Source organism: Empidonax traillii, unplaced genomic scaffold (genome assembly GCF_003031625.1).
Source record: "Empidonax traillii isolate 1590-97213 ecotype Southwest subspecies unplaced genomic scaffold, ASM303162v1 scaffold850:size379550, whole genome shotgun sequence".
Taxonomy (NCBI): Eukaryota; Metazoa; Chordata; class Aves; order Passeriformes; family Tyrannidae; genus Empidonax; species Empidonax traillii.
In genome coordinates, this window is record NW_020956043.1 from 300,547 (window position 1) to 321,382 (window position 20,836).

The window sequence follows — 20,836 nt, forward strand, 5'->3', positions numbered from 1 at the left end:
TAAAAGGTTGAGGTGCTTGTTTGCACACTAGTAGGTGCCAATAGTTGGATGGTGACATCAGGATATTCTGTGGCTGTTTTACTAGCTTTGATAGTCAGGCCTGTATTTTGGACTCCTGTAATTAATTACTGTATGCTTGTAACAGTGCAGATCACAGTTGCTAGAGAAGAGGCAAATATGAAACTATCCTTTCAAATATCAAAAAATAGTCTTTTGTTTCAGAACTTAACATTTCACTTTTTCACTGGTGAATACTTTGTGTCATGGAATATATATGTAGGATTCATTTGACAGTTGTAGCTATAGAAAGAAATAAGTCAGGGACTAAATTGTATGTCATGAAGCATTATGTGACATACTGAAAAATACACAGAAGGGGTTTTGTTTGGTTGGGTTTGGGGGGTGTTTGTTTGTTGGGTTTTGGGTTTTTGTGTGTGTGTGTGTGGAGAGAGAGAGCCAAACACAGCAGCATGACTATAGCTAGATATGAAGACACCAGTATTCTTACTGTAGGGTTTTACTGGTGATGTTTGCCCATGGAATTGAAACAAACACTGATTAAGATCAATCCAAGTCTACTGATATTTACACTAACTGCCCACAGGTTGGTAATAATAAACTTGTGATTTTTGAGTGAAATGGTAGAAATTAGCATGGCAGTTGTACTGGCTGCACTAAATTTGATGCTCGTGGAACTTAACTGAAGAAAGTTTGGATACCATTACGATGGAATAATTATTTGAACAACTGAATGCAAGACATTCATATGAAGATGTAATGTTATTTACACAAAATATCTCTGAGTGTACCTGGTATGTCAGAAGGCTGTGTTCTAAAGTTCTCAGATTTGAGTTCAGGCCTGAAAGTGCAAATTCCTGCTGTGTGAGATACATATGGTGCAGGATTCAGGCATCAATACTGTACATGATTTTATAGTTATCTTTATGAGGCTTACCTGGCAATGAGTTGGGTGCCACCCTTCTGCAAAGTGGTGAATTTCAGCTTGAAGTGTGAATAAGTCATCTTCAGACACACCAAAACATAATTTTTTATCTCAATTTACAGCAAACTTAGAAAAAGGGCAACAAAAAGTGCCTCAGGTTAAAAGACCAGTGAAATTTAGCTCTTCTTTTTCTGATGAAACATTTTGCTTTACTCACTTTACATGGTATCAAATTTAACAATAACAGAGAAGTAATTTGAAATTGTAAGACAGTAAAAGACCTCTTCCTAGTTTTCTACTTTTTTTGTGAGAAGAAGCTGTCTTTAAGAATTTAAGAGGAAAAAGTCTGAGTGCTTTACAGTTATTTTATTTTAAATTCATATAGTGCCAAAGAAGACTGAATGCCCACAACAGGTCTATGACAGCAATGATAATGCAGGAAACTACCCTTCCCGTGCTTCTCTCTTAATTAAATAGCATCAGCCTGGAAGCAAGAGGTTTTAATATTTTATTATTTTTTTATATTTTCTGTCTCCCTGTACCTGGTATTGGATCTTCTGCTGTAAATATGAACAGAGGTGCTGATTGTAACGGTGTATTTGATACATGATTTTGCAACAGTCTGTGATTGAATGTCCCTTCTCTGGATGTAATTCTTCTTTAACTGATGTTCAAATGTTAACATCACACCTTGATTGCTTTCTTTTCCTTTGAGCTGTGTTTCTTGGTAGCTCTGTAGTAATAAGTAAATAGGAACTGAAAAGACAGACTTCAGTTTCATTCAGTTTAAATTCTAGTCTCTTTGGTAAACTTTGCTATGCAGTAAGCTCACTCAACTTTTTTTTTTTGTCCAAATAACGTGTCTTAAAAAATCAAAGTTCATTTTTTGTGGCATTGCTCTTCAGCTTTGCAGAAAATTTAAACATTCCTATCGAGTCCATTGATCCTTATTTATCAACTCTGTGGTGTCAAGGAGGGAACTACACACTGAAAGCAATCAGCAACTGTTTAAGTCAATCTAATTATTTTACTCTGTCTCCCAGCAGATGACAGAGAGAAGAATTGGAAAAGGAGAGTTTTTAGCCCAGACAGCAGTGAATGCATTGAAATGGCAGAAAATTAAATGCCATAAAGGTCCAGGATGCTAGCTTTAACCTCCAGAATTAAAAAACCCTTCATCCTGAGACTTTTCATCCTTGCCTTAGTTACTTGATAGATTTTGTGGAAATATTTCTCAACAAAGTTCAGTTGTTCTACCATGTCTAAGTAAATGTCAAAGGCAGCAGTTGGACATTCAGGGTTTGATGGTGGGTTGACACAAAATAATTTTTATTAAAAAATCCCAAACAACATAACACCAATACCCCTTCCCCTGTCCCAAACCCCAGACAACAAAAAACCGATGCCAAACAATTTAGATTGAATGATAAAGGATCTGATAATTTAGGGAATGATTTTCAGCCCTTATGTTATTCACTGAAATAATGTTTTAGCTTAATGTGAGTATTTTTTTCTTTTAAACCATGTTTGATGTTCAGTCTGGTGTTAGCTAAGAACAGATCTCAAAGCAGCCTTAGAAATATCTGGGCTGTCATGTGGTTAGAACAGAGCAGAGTCCTGCAACATCATCCAGCTGAGCACGTATCTTGGTGTGGCTGGAGGGTGGTGAGGGTATGTAAACAACTGGAAATGTTTAGTTGTAATTCCCAAATATTAAATTATAACATGCAGGTTTATTTTAGAGGCACAGAAGTTAGATGTTTTCAATTATGCACAGAAATCTTTGCCGTTTTGATTACTTGTTTTTGACTGAATTGGGAGTTCACATTTGGGAGTTCAGTAGATTTGCAGAAAGTCAGGTTCATCAGACATGATGAATATCATTTTGCCTCAAAAGTAAAGTCCAATGTTCATATTTGAATGTTGCCTAGAAAATGAGGTGATGCTAGACCATATTTTGTTGTATCAAATAACAAGCTGGACAAATTTCCTGTAATTCTTTTGGTTCTTTGAGTATACATAGAGTAGCAGCATGAAAATAAAATTAGTATTTTAAAAAAACCCAATAAGGTAATAACTACAGAGAAAAATACCCCCAAAATATAATCAAAGTCAATCCCTATTTTGGTTACACGATAGCCTATACTTGGAAAATTGAACCTGTGAACTAGCAAGTACAGAGAATAAAACAAGTCTAAACCATCATTTTTATTTAATAGCTCTGGGCAGTGGTCCCTGGAACTCCAGGAGTTTAATATAAAAGGTTCATAATGAAAGAATGTTAGTATAGGTCATAAATCTGTGGCTGACTGAGTTAGATGTTGTGTAGATGCTGGTTATGTTTTCCTTTGCTGAGTGGGACCTGATTGCCCTTACCTGCAGCTCATTATAGGAGAAGTCTCTTGGTTTTTACGTCTGCAAGGGAGAGGGGTTGTGGCCATGCCTTTAATCTTAAGATAAGTCATTGTGACCTTCCAGGTCCTGCATAGTTGATTCTGGCGTCAGCCTTATTGCACATTCGAGACATCTCTGTTCAATAATGATTTCGTTTCAAAGCATATTATAATGCTTTTAAATTAGACTGTCAGTTTGCTTTCTGTGTGCCCGCTGATGATGGTAAAGATTATAACGTAGGATTATCTAGCACTAGTATGTGATATCTGTCACTACTGGCCTCACATTTCTTTCTGATTACCTATGCTGGTGGCACCACGCGTGACAATTTTCTAGGTGCTGTATCTTTGTATTTGATCTCTAGTCTGCCTTTCATCAATGGCTACTACAGTGGTAGCAACACATGGTGTAGGAGACATCTTCCTTGCTGTTTCATGACATTGGTTAGATTTGCTCTCTTTTTCCTTTACTCACAGGTTGTCATGGGCTCAGCTCTGCTGAGACCTTGGATCTTGGTTCTGCAAAACTCTTCAGCAAATGCTCACTGCTTTGCCAGGCTGTGCTGGGTGCTTTGGCCCCAGCAAAGCCAAATCATAAGGCTGATGGCGTTCTGTGGCTTTTGTCTAGGTTTTCACTGGTAAATATGATTTAAAAACTCTTATGTTTATTATCTGCTTTAGGTCTCGTTATGTATTGTGTTTGTTTGAATCTCAGATGATTCTTAGTTCTCACAACTGATACAGGGGAGACAACCCACCATGTAATACTCTTTTCCCTGGCTGGACCGGCAGGCTGACATCATTCACTCTGCATAATGTGAGGCAAGAGCAGCCGCACAGTTAGGTACAATGTGAAACTTCCTCAAAAGAGGTGCCTAACAAACAGAGTTTGGTAGATGAAAAGTTGACCATGAGCAAGGAATGTGCCCTTGCAGTCAGGAGGGCCAGTGGTCTCTTGTGGTGCCTCAGGAAGGCTGTGGCCAGCAGTTCAAGGGAGGTGATGCTGCCCCTTTACTTGGCCCTAGTGAGACCACATCTGGAGTGGTGTGTCCAGTTCTGGGCTCCTCAGTACGAGAACAACAGGGAGCTACTGGAGAGGATCCAATGGAAGACCAAAAAGATGATGAGGAGTCTGGAGCATCTCTCTTATGAGGATAGACTGGGCCTGTTTAGTCTGGAGAAGAGAAGACTGAGAGGGGATCTCATCAATACATATAAATATCTCAAAAGTGAGTGCCAAGGGGATGTTGCCAGACTCTTTTCGGTGGTGCCCAGGGACAGGACGAGGAGTAATGACCATAAACTAAACCACAAGAAGTTCCACCTCGACATGAAGAAGAACATTAGGCTGAGGGTGGCAGAGCACTGGAACAGGCTGCCCAGGGAGGTTGTGGAGTCTCCCTCTCTGGAGACATTTAAACCCCACCTGAATGCATTCCTGTATAACGTGCTCTAGGTGACCCTGCCTGGGCAGAGGTGTTGGAGTAGGTGATCTCCAGAGGTCCCTTCCAACCCTAACTATTCTGTGATTCGGTGATATAATTTCCTCACTGAAGTAAATGCTGTCTTTGGTTCTTGTAAACATGGTGACCAGAGGTGAAATCGTATTTAAAAGTGGACAATTTGTGAATGCTGTGTTGGATTGCAGGTCAGCCCTGCTGCAGATCAGGTACAATAGCAATAGTCTGTCCCGTGCCACTTCACCCAGCTTATTTCTTTCTTCTTTCATACCCCTGCTTGCCTCAATAATGCTTCATTTATATACCTTCCCTTCTTCCCAAAATGTCTTCTGCTTCTCCAGTTGATCCTTCCTGGTCATGTTAAATACAGAATTGTAATTACAATGTCATTGAAGTTTGAGCCACAATAGAGACACACTGTAGTTCTTGCACAGGGAATGTAGATTTGAGCCTTAAAGATCTGCACATTCAGGGAGAAGGTTGTTTCAATGGTTATCACTCAGTATTTCTGAACTATCCAGCATGATTCCTAAAAGGCAGTTTTGGCAAGCTGCTTTCAGAAGCAACTTGTTTTGATTCTATTCACAGTAGCCATTGTACATCCTAAAATGTTGATAAAATGATATTGCAAACAAAAAAATTCTGAACATGGAGGAAAATGGCAATATAATCAAAACAATTTGAAAAAAAACCCCACCTAGGTATTCAAGTACAGTACTTTTGACTTGGGAGCTGCCAGACTAATGGGTATAAATAATGCAATACTTTTCCCATGAGGGTATCGCAGAGCTTAATTGGTTAATGGCTGAAGAGCACTTTGAAATCCTATGTAGAGATGTGGTTTGGAAGAGCAGAGTGCTGCTTAACGAAAGTCTAAATGCTGCTGCATAGCACTGTTCAGGATATATGTCAGTGTGTCCAATTGGTGTCAATGGTGATTGAATGCATGGATCACATTGTTGGACACACTTAACATTTGGCAAAGTGACTATGTCTATGTTTTGGTAAACCATCATACATTATTACTTGGCTTTATTTGCTAATAGGACCATCTTCTTTTTAATGAAAATTTTGGATTACTTTTTAATATATGATGATGCTTTGCATGCTTTTCAAATTTGCTTACAGTAAAAATTAGTGATGTCCCTTTAAAAACTAACCCTTCAAATTTATTATATAAAGAGTGCTATATAAAATTATAGTATGCCTGTCCCTAAAGCATACTTATATTAAAATGATATGAAAATTTATGAATAAATATAAAACATGGAGCCTGATGGAAACTTTTTTAATCCTTTTGTTTTGCAAGTTCCTCTGATGAAGAAATACTTGGAAACTCAGAGAACTGGTTTAGATCTTTATCATGTTTAGGGTGTATAGATTTTAACATCTGATTTGACAGAGTGGTCACAATTTTGTCTTTGTTTTTCTTCACTGTGATTTGTGAGGAAACCTCAAGGAGAGTATATGTGTTCAGTTTTGTATATCTTTCTCTTTGTTGATTTTGGTTTATTTGTTTTATTGGAATTTTTTTTTTCATTTATGTGAATTTTCAATAATTAAGTGGCTTCTGTCATGCCACCTTTTAGCTATCATATTACATGGTAAGCAATTTATTTGCAAAGAACATCAATAGAAGAAATGTCTTGAACGAATCAAGAGTTGAAAATATGAATTCTAGACTTAGAGCACATCATAGTCCCTTTCAGAAGTTAGTACCTGTTATTACTAATTCTGAGTCTGATGAATTTTTATATTTAAATATTTCCATTCATTAACTTACTGTTTTCTTCCAAGGCTTTTATGAGTATGGACAAGCAAATAAAAGTGATTTTTATTTTTTTTCCTTCCCCTTTTCTCTTTTAAGCGCTTAGTTTGTGCTGCCCTAACTTGGTATCTTATTGTTAGCCTCTTTGTGTGGCTGCCAAGGTTTATTGCATAATTTTCTTGACAAATGGCTTATTCATTAATATTTCAGCCTTGTTCCTACCAACCTCAGAGAAGTGGTATGCCCCAGGCAGGTAAATGTAGTTCCTTCCTTAGCAACCTTCTAATCTTTTCCTTAAATGTTTTGTCAGAGCCCATAACAGATAAATGAAGATGGTACAGTTCAAACTAGGGATGACTTATTTGTACACACGTGACCATACATTTTCTAACTGGGAGGTTTTGGACTGCAAACATCTGCATATTCTATTCTTTATCCATACTGAAATCTGTGAGACTTACTGATTCTGAAGTAAAATCCGTAGAGATATTTGTTTCTGTCTTTCTTTTTTTGTTTAACTGTTGAAATATGCATAGTCCTGATAAAGGCTCTGTCTGTTCACACTTTCATTATTTGTATAACAGAGACACACCAAGGAATGATAGTCAAGCTGAGTTTGAGTTGAGATCAAGTTCACATCACAGCTAGCTCTGAAGCTTGGAACTCTGGTGATATTCTGGCTCAAGATCATAGCAAATTTGTGAAATTGATCTCTTTAAAGGTTGATGTGACAGAAAATTGATGTGACAGAAAACTTACAATACTTCTGCTGCTATTTAGGGTTGAAACATCATAAAAAAGGCTTGTTCAATTTAAATATTGATTACATACATATTACAAATAACTCCCTGATCTAAATTATTAATTATTTTTTATTTCATAATAATACTTAAATTATTCTTTAAACTACATTATGTTGACTAAGGTATTACTAAGGAGGGCATCTGGAGATCTGTGGTAAGTCATGGATTTCCCTAGTTCTCCTGAAGAATGGAAGGAGAATCATTACTACAGGGAAACAGCAGGTAAAGCTGAAAACTTCTTGTTTGTGGATGAACTGAGTGATTTGTGTTAGCTGCCTCCTCTGGCATGACCTGTCTAAATCATTCTGTTTTCTTACTATTGAGTGGGTTGTGTTTCTGAGGCATCCGGAACTTGGGTTGTTGGGCATGTTGAGTATTTTGCAGCTGAAGGTGAAATATAGCCCATTGGGCAGCATGTGTGTTGTATCTGGGTGTGTAAGATGTTGCTGGGTTTCTTTCTGCCATTTCCCTGGAGGGGGCAGGCAATCATTATTTGATTGGTGAATGACACCCTTCTGAGTTGAAGGATATCTTCTTTGTCTACCACAGGCCCCTCAAAAGGGCTGGGTTGCTGTTGCCATTGCTGGGGAGAATCCAGCCCTTCTGGTGGCTGTGATTAAGTGGTTGAGCCATTCTGCCTGAAATTGTAGAACTAAAGCATATACTTGTAGCTTTACACTTTTCTGCAGTGTGTATTGCAGTGTGCTGCTTCACCCCACAGGGATCACCGACATGTGGTAACACACCCAGAGGTGACTTTCTCTATGTGAGAAGCAGGGCTGAAGTTCAGGAGGATCTGCTGTTTCAGGGATGCAGTGTGCACCACATATATGGCCCCCTAGACTGTGGAGTTTTTGTTTTATGGTGTAGTATTTTGCATTACCATAATAGAAATTATTAAGGCTTAAAATTAATTAATTAAACTTGGTTGGCTATCCTTTGCGCTGTTACCAAGTCTACACGTGTCCCATTCTTGGTATTTAATAACTGACTTCATTAAAGTTATTACTCCCTCTTCCTGTTAAGGCAGGATAAGGTCTGTGTTGTTCAATTCTGCCCAAATAGTGTAGTTAATCAATGAGAACTAAGGAAGTACACCACTGCACATAAATACGGCTAATATTTAATTTCTAAATAAATTTATTTGTACTCAGACAAAATTCTATAGGAGTAAAATTCTCGTTGGAATATACCTCTGTAGAAAAATACAGATAATTGAGTTGCAGATATTGAAGATAAAAGGAAGACAGAAGAGGTAGTGGTAATCTTGACTACAGTGAAGATTTTATAGGTATTTGAAAGTCTCTGTCCCTTTCATCTGACAGTTATTTACAATATGTCTTCTAACGTAGAAAGCTGTTTGGCAACATTTTCAAGGTATTGGAAAAAGAATATTCTCTCAGCAGCCAAAGGTAGTGTTTTTTCAGATTGCATTCCATGAAAAATGGATATATTTAAAAGCAGGAGACACATTTGAGAATATTTAAGAATGATTTCTGCATTTGTAATGTAATGTATTCAAAATATGTTTGTGTAATGAGGATTTTCCCTTAAAATATGGAATTGACTATTAGCTGCTTTGTGCCCTTGTGGAGAAAGGGAAGAGCACAGGTATGTCAGCAGGAGCTTGCAGCTGCTTCATTTTCAGTAGTATTGTGTGCCTTAGTCATCTCACACTATTGAAAGCTACCATTAAAGGGCCCTATTGCCGTTTCTTCAGTAAATAACAAACTCTGTTTAATTTGTCCAAAAATAAAACAAGAAATAATTAATGTATAAATGAGAGAAAAACAGGTATTGTTTCTGAGTAGGGGTGATTGTCCTTAATTTAATCTGTCATGCATATATATAATATTTTTTTCAATCATGGTGAAATCATTGAATTTCCCCTGAGTTTGCTTGGTTTGTTTTTATTCATGTGGTTTTTTCCAGTCTAACTGAAAATAATATGATTGGACTGTTCACCTTAAACTTCTGAATTTTGCTTGTTAGGGAGTTTGGTGTCTTTCCATCCCCCCAGATGTCTGAATTGGTTAACTTCTATTGTCAATTATGCTGTATACTTTTCTCTTTTGAAAAATTACATACTGTCTGACTAGCAATCTGATGTACCTGATTAGCTTGCTGATCACAAATTCCAGTGGGTGCATATTCTACTTCTGATCTGCTTAAACCAAATTCACTGCAGGTTGTCTTGAAACCTGATTATGGCAGTCTTTGAAACAGTCTAATACGAGCTTGACAGCACAGCTACAGAGTTTGCAAGTGTTTTGGAAACTGAAATGCATTTTTCTTGTCTCGAATCATATATCTGGAAGCATTATCCTTTTAGTAAGTGGGAAACTTATGGATAAGTCTGAACAATCCTGGAGTGACACTGATTATCAGGAAAACTAGAGCCTTTGGGGGACCGTGTGGGGAACTGAAACTTGTTGCAGTGGGATGACGTTTGTCATCATTTGCAGTATCCAGCCTGAGACTGAATGGTGAGTGGATTCAAGTGATGATTCAAAACATTTTAAAAATGGTGCTTGCCCAGGGCTGTGTTCCCTTCTCCAAAGACTTACTGCACACTGTGACTGTCTTAGCCAGTCTTGCAGTCCTAAGGAATGGTGTTTGAAGGTGGACCACATTTTCTGTGCTTGCCTTCAGGTGCTCATGTATGTAAGACAGGCCATGAAATGCTGACTTTTGTTCAGGCAATAGGTGTCTTCTGGATTAGTTTAAAAGGAGCATGGTTTTAAAAGGAACCTTTTATTCTATATTTAAGAAGTTCTTATATGTAGCACTGAGAGAAAACAGGGTCATGCCTTATCCCAGAAAAGGTTTTTTAGTTTTCTTTCTCAATATTGCAAGCCTCAAAATGTTGCCGAAGGTGACATCATGATTAATGTATCACCATTACAGAGCAGCCAGCCAGCCAACTTATGAAACATTTTTGCTTCAGTTAAGAGAAATAACAAAATAAAGTAAATAAGTTATTCTCTGTGTTTCTTGGAACTTGCTGACAGATTATTAACTAGATGAGCTCCAAGTATATGAAAAAATTAAGAGCCAAATACTTCAAGGCTATGTTATCTTACCAATGCTTGGTAGTGCCTGCAATATTTTATTCCATTGGTTGTTCAGCCATCATCAAGGTCATCTGATAACATTCTGTCCTGTGAAGGTCAGGTTCTAAAATGCATCCAGTCTAAGTTATCTGTAAGATTCTTTCAGAGGTCTGTGTGTGTTACATAAATTCAGCATGCTCGGTAAGATTGAAAGTCTGTTCTGGTGTGAAACAGTATATCAACATTTTAAAATGAGCAAGAAAAAAAATCTGAGCTTGTTATTAGTATTGCATGCAAAATAATTTATGTTATATCCTAGGCTATACAGATATGGTCATGGCAATACAATGATATTTGCTGCTGTAAGCCTGCATAGTTTTCAAAACTAAAATTCAATGCTTAGCTAAATTGCTAAGCAGACTGGTAAATGTCCAATTTTAGCAGCCTAACATATGTTTATAATTTTTGTTTTAACATATGCTATGTTGGTTGAACTCCCCTCCCCGCACATACGGTAGATAAAAGCTGTCACATCACAAAATGGTGGCAGCCCAACTTTTCTAACATTTTCCATGGCACTTCAGAGTCTTGCATTAATTAGCTATTCTTGGATGGGAGACAGACTCTCATCTTCATAGAATTTTGGTTTCAAACCCGTCATGTACTTCAGTTTATGTATGCAGCAGCCCATCTGTGTTTCTGCAGCCATAAGCTGTAAAAAAGCACAGGGCATGGAGAAAAGCGGTCAGTGAGAGTGAGGCTGCCCTTGGCTCACAGACAGTAATACCTAGCAAATGGCCCTGAAAGCAGCCCCATTTGGTCCACCGTGGCTCTAGTTTGCTCAGATAAGAGCATTCTTTCTCCTCCACTTTTCTGTGAGAGGTGAGTGGATAAAACAAGGCTGGTGCACAGCCCTTATTCTTTTCATTGTGAGCTGCTAAACTACCTCTCTTTTGTCCTCCTTTTTCAAGACAATTTCACCAAGTCTACAATTCTTTCCTAAACCTCAGTTGAGGGGAATTGTGACAAATACCACTGCAGCTGTGGTAATGCTGTCTTAATCCTTACTGCACTGTGACACGGAAACCTGGATTTGAACATGAAAGGACATGCCTTAACAGTACAGCAGTATGATCCCTTATCACATCAAACTGCCTTTTGCATGTACTCCAAAATTGTGATATTTTTTGTCTGATGTACTCTGTGTGCCGTTTCCCTGTTGTTAAGTTCTTGACTGTGGTGGGCTTCAGCGTGTGTGCTGTCTACTGAGCCGCTGCATGGGGGTGGTTGGTTTTCTGTGGGGTATGAAGGAGCCTTGCCCATCAAGTGAAACTGCTGCAGAAATGTCACAGAGGACTGACTTTGGCAAGTGCGGTCGCATCTGTGCTTGGTCTCTCCACAGTACGGACAGAGTTGTTCTGATTCCTTCATCCCTGGGTGGCATGGGTGCTATCTCCTGCCCTCTGGTCTACCTTGAAGCTGCTCTAAAGCTTATACCCATGTGCAGGCACAGTTCCAAATGTATTGCCACAGCATAATGTATGATACCGTCCTTCCCAAAGCTCTGAGTTCCTGCACTTGTGTTAGACATCTTGGTACGGAGATTGAGGGACTTGAAGCCCATGAAGCGTCAGATGAGCTGCTGAGGTACCCTGGAATGTGGCAGTGGCAGTGTCTGGGTAGGGATCTGTATAATAGGAGATCATGGGCCTGGTGCTTGCATGTCCACCTGCAGTGCTTTGAGAAGCCCCACCAGGAGCTGCTGGCAGGGCAGCCTGCTTCCAAAGCCCTGCATCAGCTCCCAGCTGCGAGCCGGAGCCACTGGTCAGGCCCGGAATGCGTGACCCACTGATAGTGCTGGTGGAGTGCTTTAACATCCCTGGGTTGTAGATGCCAGTGGTGGTTGTTCAATGTTTATTTCCCGTTTATGTATTTGTTTTCAGCTACAGGACCTGCAGCTGCTGTTTGGCTTGCTGTTCTTGTTAGCTGGCTGGCAGTCCTTGCTGGGGGATTCAGGTTTTGTCAGCGTGCGCAGAAACCAGTTTTGTTTCACTGCCAAATAATCAGCACGGTGGAAATAAAGAAAGAAAATTATAAATTTAAACTGTTTTTTTGTAGATGTTTAGGTAACTGTAGACAGAAATAAACAGACATAAATAACTGTCTATTTGTTATTAAGTGAACATAAGTAATTAGTGTGTTCTTAACACTGGGTATTTATTGGTACAAGAGAGAGATGTCTTTATTTTCCAGTATTGGTCTCCACCTTGGTAAACATTGCTTTGATTGAAGGTTTTGTGTATGGTGTACTGAGTGTAAACATGTTTTATTTTCTTTCTTCTCTGTGGCTTCTCTCCCCAAATGTAACTTATCACCAGCTGAGTTGAACTAAGTCCAACACCATCTTTCTGTAGAGGTTCTGGAAGAAGAATATATGAGTCTGTGATGGGAGAGGGAAGCAGCAGAGTGTTGGTGAAGGACTTCAGTGTTTCTATTGCTCTCTGTGATACCATGTTAGTGGCTCCTTTAGTGCATATTTGCTGTTGTTTGCAGTACTTGGACATTGGATAACTCATCAGAAAACATTGGATAACTGTAACTTTTTTTCCTTACTACTCACAGTAGATTTTGCTTCAGATTAGATTAATAATGCAGGTAATAATGGCATTTAACTATTCAAGGCACAAGCATAATGTTAGGATGAAAACTCTGATACAAGTTCATCTATAGGTTTTTCTCCCATACAAGTTTGTGAGGAATATGTATCCCTTGCTCAGGAAAATCAGAGTTTCTGAACTATCAGAAACTGATACCAAAATGTTGCTCATTAAAAATACTGAAATATCAGGTAAGCCCTTAGAGATATATACATTAGTCTCCCTGATAAATAATGAGTCTTAAAATAAACAGATGAACAAATAAAAATCCGCCCCTCCCAACACTTATGGATCATGTTCTAGTTTGTTTTTCCATGGATTTATAATCATGAGAACTCTTTCTGTGAAAGTTCAGCTTCTCATATGGTTGTCTGATTCTCAGAGGAATGATATTTAGGAGACCAGCAAACATCATGAGAATAAAGTCACGAGAGTTTTTTGTACATTACAGTTATGTGTAAGTTTTGAATTGATTTTTTTTGAAAAATAAGTGTATGGGCAGATGGTGATATTTACTTAAGGGAAGCTGAATTCATTATCTGACTAGAACTGGGTATTTCAAACAGCTGTTTAAAAATGAGAACTTACTTTCCATGCAGGAAAACGTATGTTTTGGGAAAATGGAACCTCTTCTCAGAATGTAAGACTGTCCCTTGTTCAGCCTGTGTCAGAGGGGTTTCTGTGTCTGTGTGAATTCATTTATGGGTGAACTTTCTCAGTAATGGTCGAGAACTAATTTGGTGAAATAGTTTTGTAAACTCTTAACTACACCCCCTACCAAAGGCAGTCCTTCTTAAAGGTTTCAAAACTAGATAAAAGTTGTAGCTGCTCTTCATTTCTGAAGATATTTGACCAGGAAAAGGATTAAATCAAATATTATGCTGCCCCGGCAAATTTAATTTCTGGCTACCCAACTTGCCTTTCTTTTAGTTGATTGAGATACAATTACTGCTTGAAACAGACCCATAGAGAACATCTAGGCATAAGACAGAAGAAAGGAGGCCAAATATGAACATACTGCCTTTTACAGATTTGTTTCTTTGGGACTCTGTATTCTGCTATGTGTCTATTCTATTTGCATACATATTTTAAAACATGAGAGTATGAAAAATAAGGTTAGCTTTTGTGTTCTTTATTTACATTTGTTTCTCTTATGTTCCTGTGGAAAGCCAGATTATAATCCTAGCATAAAGATGGAAAGGTATCTCTTGAAAAGTGTTTTGTGTTCATTGTTAATGTCTTGTCTTCCCCTAGTTCTTTAAGAAGACTTTCACAGAAAATTCTTTCACCCAGGAAACCTGTGATCTTCTTTTTCTTGGTTGATAGGGAAAGAGAAGCCAGTTTGTTTGGAGCACCTGTCTTTCCCCAGTGACTTAACTTCTAATGCCTCTGTTTTCCCATTCTGTAATAAGCAAATTGTAATGCTTAATTATTTTACTGGAACTAGTGCTGATATTTCTGAAGCTCAGCTACAGATTTTCAAGAAATTTTGCATTTCAAAATGGGCTTATGCATTTGGAGTGACCAAAAGGTTTGTCATCCTCAAAACTTCTTGGATTTGCAATTCTCTTTGAACACTGCAGAGTAATGCAACTGTGAACACATGAAACACAAAGCCCGTTTGTAAACAGGGAGGATTTGTAAAGGTGGCCCTTTGATAGGAAATGAGTATATCCATCCAGACAACCTTAAGAATCTCATCACCTCATTCGGCTTCCTAATATCTGACAACCTTGCCTGCCCAGTACAGCAGTGGAAGCTGTGAAAATAGCCTTTCTGGGAATATGCAGAAAAAGGGATTTTGTGCTTGCCCCAAAATGCTAATACTGGTTCTGACTATATGGGGCTTTTATTGTGAGTCTTTTGCAATACTCATATGTGAACTTAATCTTCGGTTTATATAAAAATAAATGGCTTGTGGTCTGACTATCTGGGTTTTTTTCACAGTGGTTCAGTAGTCTGAAAGGTTAAACTGGTTTTGTTTGGTGTTAAGTAAGAATTAGTGGTGATTGCACAGTGTGTGCCACATGCATCTGGTTGATCTGAAACATGTTCTGTAGCTTCTGCTGATGGGAGGAGATGATACAACAAGAAGGTAATGCTTGGGGTTTTATTATAAGCAAGTTCTGCCTGCCAGAGGCCACTGTTAAATTTTTAAGTTTCTTGAAAGTACTGTTCGGTTATTGTCTCATATTTTAATTGAATGAAAAATACTGTTTCAGAGAAGGTCTGATGTTTATTCAGCGTAAAGAGCATTTTCCAGAATGGGGTTAAGGATAGTTCTGGAGTCATTAATACTGATGCAGTGATGCAAAAGCCTGATAATTGAATAAGATACCGTAGCTGAAATTTGGTCACAAGGGTATTTTCCCTCCTCTGAAGTTGAAATAGTGGTTTATAACAGAAACTTTGTCGTACTAATCAAGCAGACATTTGTATTCATGTATCCCTGATATACTAGCAATTCCTACAGCAAGATTGCTGTTCCTAACTCAAATTTAACTCTTTTTTTTGCTTCTCTAGATTATAAAACAGTTCACAATGGCAATGCTGTGGAAGTTCATGAGAGTAGCTAAATATTCTAAAACAGCTTTATCACCAAAAGTAAAGGTAAGAGGAATTCCCACCCATTCAAGGCATTCTTCATCCAAGTCTGTACCTTCAGATTTTGCTGCCGGTGCACCGTGCTCAAATACTGTGGAACTGCTTGGTAAAACTTATCCTCAGGATGACTACAGCAATGTCACAGAGAAGATTCTTTCCAAGGTGGGGAAGAACTTGCACAACAGAAAACATCACCCTTTGTGGCTAATCAAGGAGCAGGTGAAGGACCACTTCTACAAACACTATATAGGGCGCCGTGGGACTCCACTCTTTTCTGTTTATGATGGTCTTTCTCCCGTGGTTACAGTACAGCAGAATTTTGATAGTTTACTTATCCCTCAAAACCATGCCAGCAGAAGGAAAGAGGATAACTATTACTTGAACCGTGACCACATGCTAAGAGCACACACATCAGCTCATCAGTGGGACTTGATACACTCTGGCCTGGATGCCTTTCTGGCTGTGGGAGATGTCTACCGCCGAGATACAATCGATAACACCCACTACCCAGTCTTCCATCAGATGGAAGGAGTTCGGCTCTTCTCCTGCCATGAGGTAAGAATTCTCTAACTGGGGTGGCAGAGACTTTGGATAAGCTGCATGGTCTTGTGTTTGCTGTGAGCAAAGTTCATGCACATAAGTGTGTTACAGCAACGCATGTTATGCTGTGCACTGATGAAGATGAGTCATGCGGTAATACTTTGAGAAAAATATAGATGGAAAATGTTGAATTTGAAAACTATAAACTTTCCCAGAAAAAGGGGAAAAAACTGAAAAGACAGTATTATTGAAAGCTATCAAAACATAATCTGAAAGGAAACAACTCGTTCAGTTAATGATCTGCACAAATCAATTCTATTTCTGTCACAGCTCTCTTCTGGTGAGATCACTTTACCAAAAACCTGTCAAATTATACTTGAAGGACTCAAGGATGTGAATTTTTACAGCTACATCCAATGTGCAGTTTTTATTGTTGTCTCTTTTCTTCTTTTAATAGCACTGACCTTCTGTAAATGAATGTCATTTTTAAAGGAAATTTTCCATTTTTCATCTCATCCTAAATCTGCATTGAAGGATTCATCTGTTGAAGCCAATAGTTATGTGTGTGTGATGCATACACAGTAAACTCATTAGAGTCCAGAAGCATCAGCTAAAGAGCTCTAGGTAGATGTCCAAGATTCTTAAGTTTATACATTTTGTTTGCACAGCTTGCACGTTCTGCAAATGCTTGGGTGTCATTAAGTACTCTGCTGCATCATTGATCAGTGGTAAATATAAGCCAGTTTGTTTTCCAAATAGCAACTGATTTGTATAATTTGTGTACGCTTGTAGCAATACTGCCAAATTCACATTTCTATAACTAAAACTAGCTTATTCTAATAATACTGAGATGTAGACCGTTCTTAATGTGGTTGCCAATGGCTGACAGAAGCTTGGCAGGGAAGCCTCATGGGTTTGGATGCCGGAGGGAAAACCAGGGTAATCATAGAGCAGTGCTTTTCTCTGTGATGGAAGGGGTTTGCACTGCCTTGCACTGGTGTTTCCTACCTCATGTGGCCACTGCTTTCTCCCGTGCGAACACACTCCTGCCTCCGCAGGTGTCCCGTGAGCTGTGTGGTGTGTGGAATCCAACCTGCAACTGCTTCTTTGGTAACCACGAAATGGAAATCTTGTAGACTTATCCAGTCTTCTTTGTTTGCTGTTCTTTTCCCATAGGCTTACTTGTTAATACAATCAGAGTATATGGAAAAAAAATGTATAATACTATAGTAAGAAGATACTATTTCTTAATGTTTTTTGTTCATGACTATTTTTTTTTTTTTTTAGTTGAGCAGGAGTTCAGGCATTCAGATAGAAAGGTTTTATCTGCCACAAAATTATAACATCAACATTCTTGCAGGATGAAATTTCTGCAAATTTAGGTATGATTGATCTAATTATTGAAATACTTGTTAATGAATATACCCCTTAAGAAATTTTAATCTTAATGACAGACTATTTCTATTCTGCAAATTTAATAATAGGAATAATAGGATTTTAATAACTGGGAACAGAGTTACAGAAATATTCAGTGACATATTCTATCTAGAGAAATGTGACATTTAACAGTGTAATTCATTGCATCAGAAATTGCTTGTTTCTTTTTATTTTCTCTCTTCTTCACCAAGAAAACAATTGAGATATTACTGGAGAACAGTAATATCTGATGGGATTGAAGTTAGCTATGTGCTGGAAAATGTATCTGTCTCTCTAAAGAGTGAAAGTCCATTGGACTTTCTATACTGATAGAAAAAGAACAGTGGTGTGGTGTACACTGTGTAAAGTCTTTATTGGGCAATATGCCGAAATTCTAAACCTGAGCATGATCTGAAGCATCCTTTTTTGCTTCAGTTCACATTGAAATATTGATAGAGCCTTGCCATATGTAACACTTTCTACAGTCATAACCACAAGAGCCTCGTGTTAAAAATTGAATGTGTAATTCTGAAATTTCACTGGGGACTGTTTCTGTGTTTTATATTCTGGTTGCCTGTTCAAAATAATCCACATTTAAATAATTCCAGAAGGAACTGCCTGAGTGGAACAAAGACTAAATAGAGGTAACACTACATGAGAGAAATATTCTAATAATAATTTATTTATACTCATGTTTAAGTTGTAACCCACTGAGCAGAAACGTGTGAATGTCAGGGCCTGTTACCCTTGTTTCAGACTTTTCATTCATAACCAGGCTGCAATCTCTGGCAGGAAGAAATTTCCATAATATCAAGGAACAGAATCTTTGGAACCGAGGGAAAAACTGTTAGCTCTTAACTAGAAGTCCTGGGTACATTTCATCTTATGGCCAATATAGGAATTTTACATGCTGTAATCAAGATTAGGCTAAAACTCCTGCCCTGTGATGGAAACCTTCAGTATAATCATCTTCCTATCAAAGCGAAAGTCAATAAAATGGAAGTAAGAGCTGGAAAAACAAATTCGAGTTTGGCAAATTTACAGTGTTTATTCTATTTGTGAGCTATTTGCTTCTTTTTCTATACAATTTTTCATAATGGTTGGTTGATTATTTTTTAAAGAGAAAAGTTAATTTATAATTCAAATATGGGCAGGTAACTGATGCTTTTCTGCGGCTTTGTTGGAGTGCAAATATTAAAGTACTAAAGAAATTCCATCTTCCAGACTAACTCATTGCTAAAAGTTAGAATAATTCATGCCTAAATTTCTCATAAACTTTTAAAAAGTGTCCTTGGACTGCTATCAAAGAACATTTAAGAATCTATTTAGACATGTTTTCAATATATTTAAAAATATTTTAGGAAATTATTACCTGAATGTAATATATGGAACAGTTAGAAATGAAATATAAATAGTTAAAACCACAGCCAAAAATAGCTTCCCAAATCTGCTTCAGAATCCTGAAGATAAATGAGCTGTTTTTCTTAAACAGTAGCCCCAAATGGTATTTTGATTTTTATTCTCATCCTCCAACATGTGCCGCAGCCCGGTGAAAGGAGAGGCGACGACAGCACGAGGGGTTCTTGCTCTGCCGTAGGTGTTTATTAACGCAGGGACACGTGCAGGCACAGAGTCAAGGGCACTGTCCCCAACTGAGGGGAGAGCTAACCCTTATATAGGGTTCAGGGTGGAAGGATCTGGAAACTGGGAGGAGCATGGGACTAAACAACCAATGGGGATTCAGCAACATGCATAAATTAACTAGGAGCCAATAACACGGAAGGAGGGAAATGGCAGGACCGCCCACACTGTGGCAAATCCTGGCCAATGAGGGAGAGGGAAACCTTGACCAATCAGGGAGGAGAAAATTCATCTACGAATCAGGCCCAAACTGCCTGCAAACGTCCGTGTTATGAGGTAAGAGTCCTTTTAGTATTTTTCATGTATCGCGCGCCATTTCTTGTAGTCCCCTTTCTTCTTTCATTTGTCCTCTGCAAACATGCCTGTTTTTCTTCTAATGGTTGTTAAGATTTTTTTTTTCCTTCTATGGATTATGGTTTTTTCTTTTTTTTAGTGCTTTGGCTTGGCAATTTTGATACTGCTGTAGTCAGATTTGAACTGGCTAACTTTCCTGGGTAGATTATGAAAGAAATTATTTCTCTATTATGCCGATGTCTTTAATGCAGTTCCATAATTTGTGGAAAAGAGAAAAAAAATCTCACTAAATTGCACTTTGTGCATGTCAGCCAGAAGAGGGAGCCAATATAAACCCAATGGCAGTCAATGAACAGCTTTCAGTTGATATAAAAAAATGTTTACACATTGGAAGGAGACTTCATACGGTGTTTTATAGTCGGTACTGAATTATACATAAATTTTAAGGGGAACAGATGCTAAAACATAGGCATTGCTCCTCTAATTTAGTAACCTTGTTCCAATGAAGGCCAATACCAGATTGTTTAGATGAAGAAATGCTTGTTTGTGCTAGAAGTAGTAGGGATAGATCTTTATTCTCCACTGAAATGTTTATGCTGGAAACGACGTTTTTTTGGTAGGATGCAATGTAAAAATAGTAAATATTACAGTTACAAAGGACTGCTCCTCCAAAGCAGTATTTATAAATGCCAAAAAAAAAAAAAGAAAAAAAAAGAGTAACTTCTAATGTTTATATCCAGAAATGTAAAGAGTCTTAATCTAGATAATAGAAAAGGACATTTTTCTGATTTTCATCTAAATACATACTCCTTTCGTCATCTTCCCATCTTGATATACCTTGGCAATAATACTTTTGTATTGTTGAAAGAAAAAAAAAGTTGCTTTTATCCTTTTCCTTATGCTTTGGGATAGGTGTGAACCCCTGATTGACCAATAATCTAGAGGGTTTTTTTGTTTATTTTTGGTTTTTTGTTAAATCACATACCATCCTAGATTTTCACTTGCAAAACAAGTGTCTTTAGGTTTGACTTCACCAAAATCCTGTATACTGCTGCAACTTTAGACACTGTGCTTCTGCTTTAACATTGTATCAAAGAAAAGCTCCTTTTTGTCTTCAATCACTGTTTTTAATCCTCACATGTAAAGGAATTTAAATCAATTTATAGTGTTCCAGGGATCAGCCTATTATATTTAGTGATTTGGAGGTTTTACAGTATGTCTGAGAATACTTGTGTATGTAACTAATTGGGAGCCCCCGGTGGTC

The 20,836-nt window shown here is 37.9% G+C and overlaps 1 protein-coding gene across 1 annotated transcript in view; it reads left to right on the forward strand.

Annotated features, from left to right (window-relative positions):
- Nucleotides 1-20,836, forward strand: part of LOC114067030 (phenylalanine--tRNA ligase, mitochondrial-like) — a 65,873-nt gene that overhangs the window by 31,731 nt on the left and 13,306 nt on the right. Inside the window, exons 2-3 of the mRNA XM_027902208.1 lie at nt 15,601-15,687; nt 15,805-16,236. Of these exons, the coding sequence (XP_027758009.1) occupies nt 15,601-15,687; nt 15,805-16,236 (519 nt within the window). The remainder of the gene's footprint in view (nt 1-15,600; nt 15,688-15,804; nt 16,237-20,836) is intronic.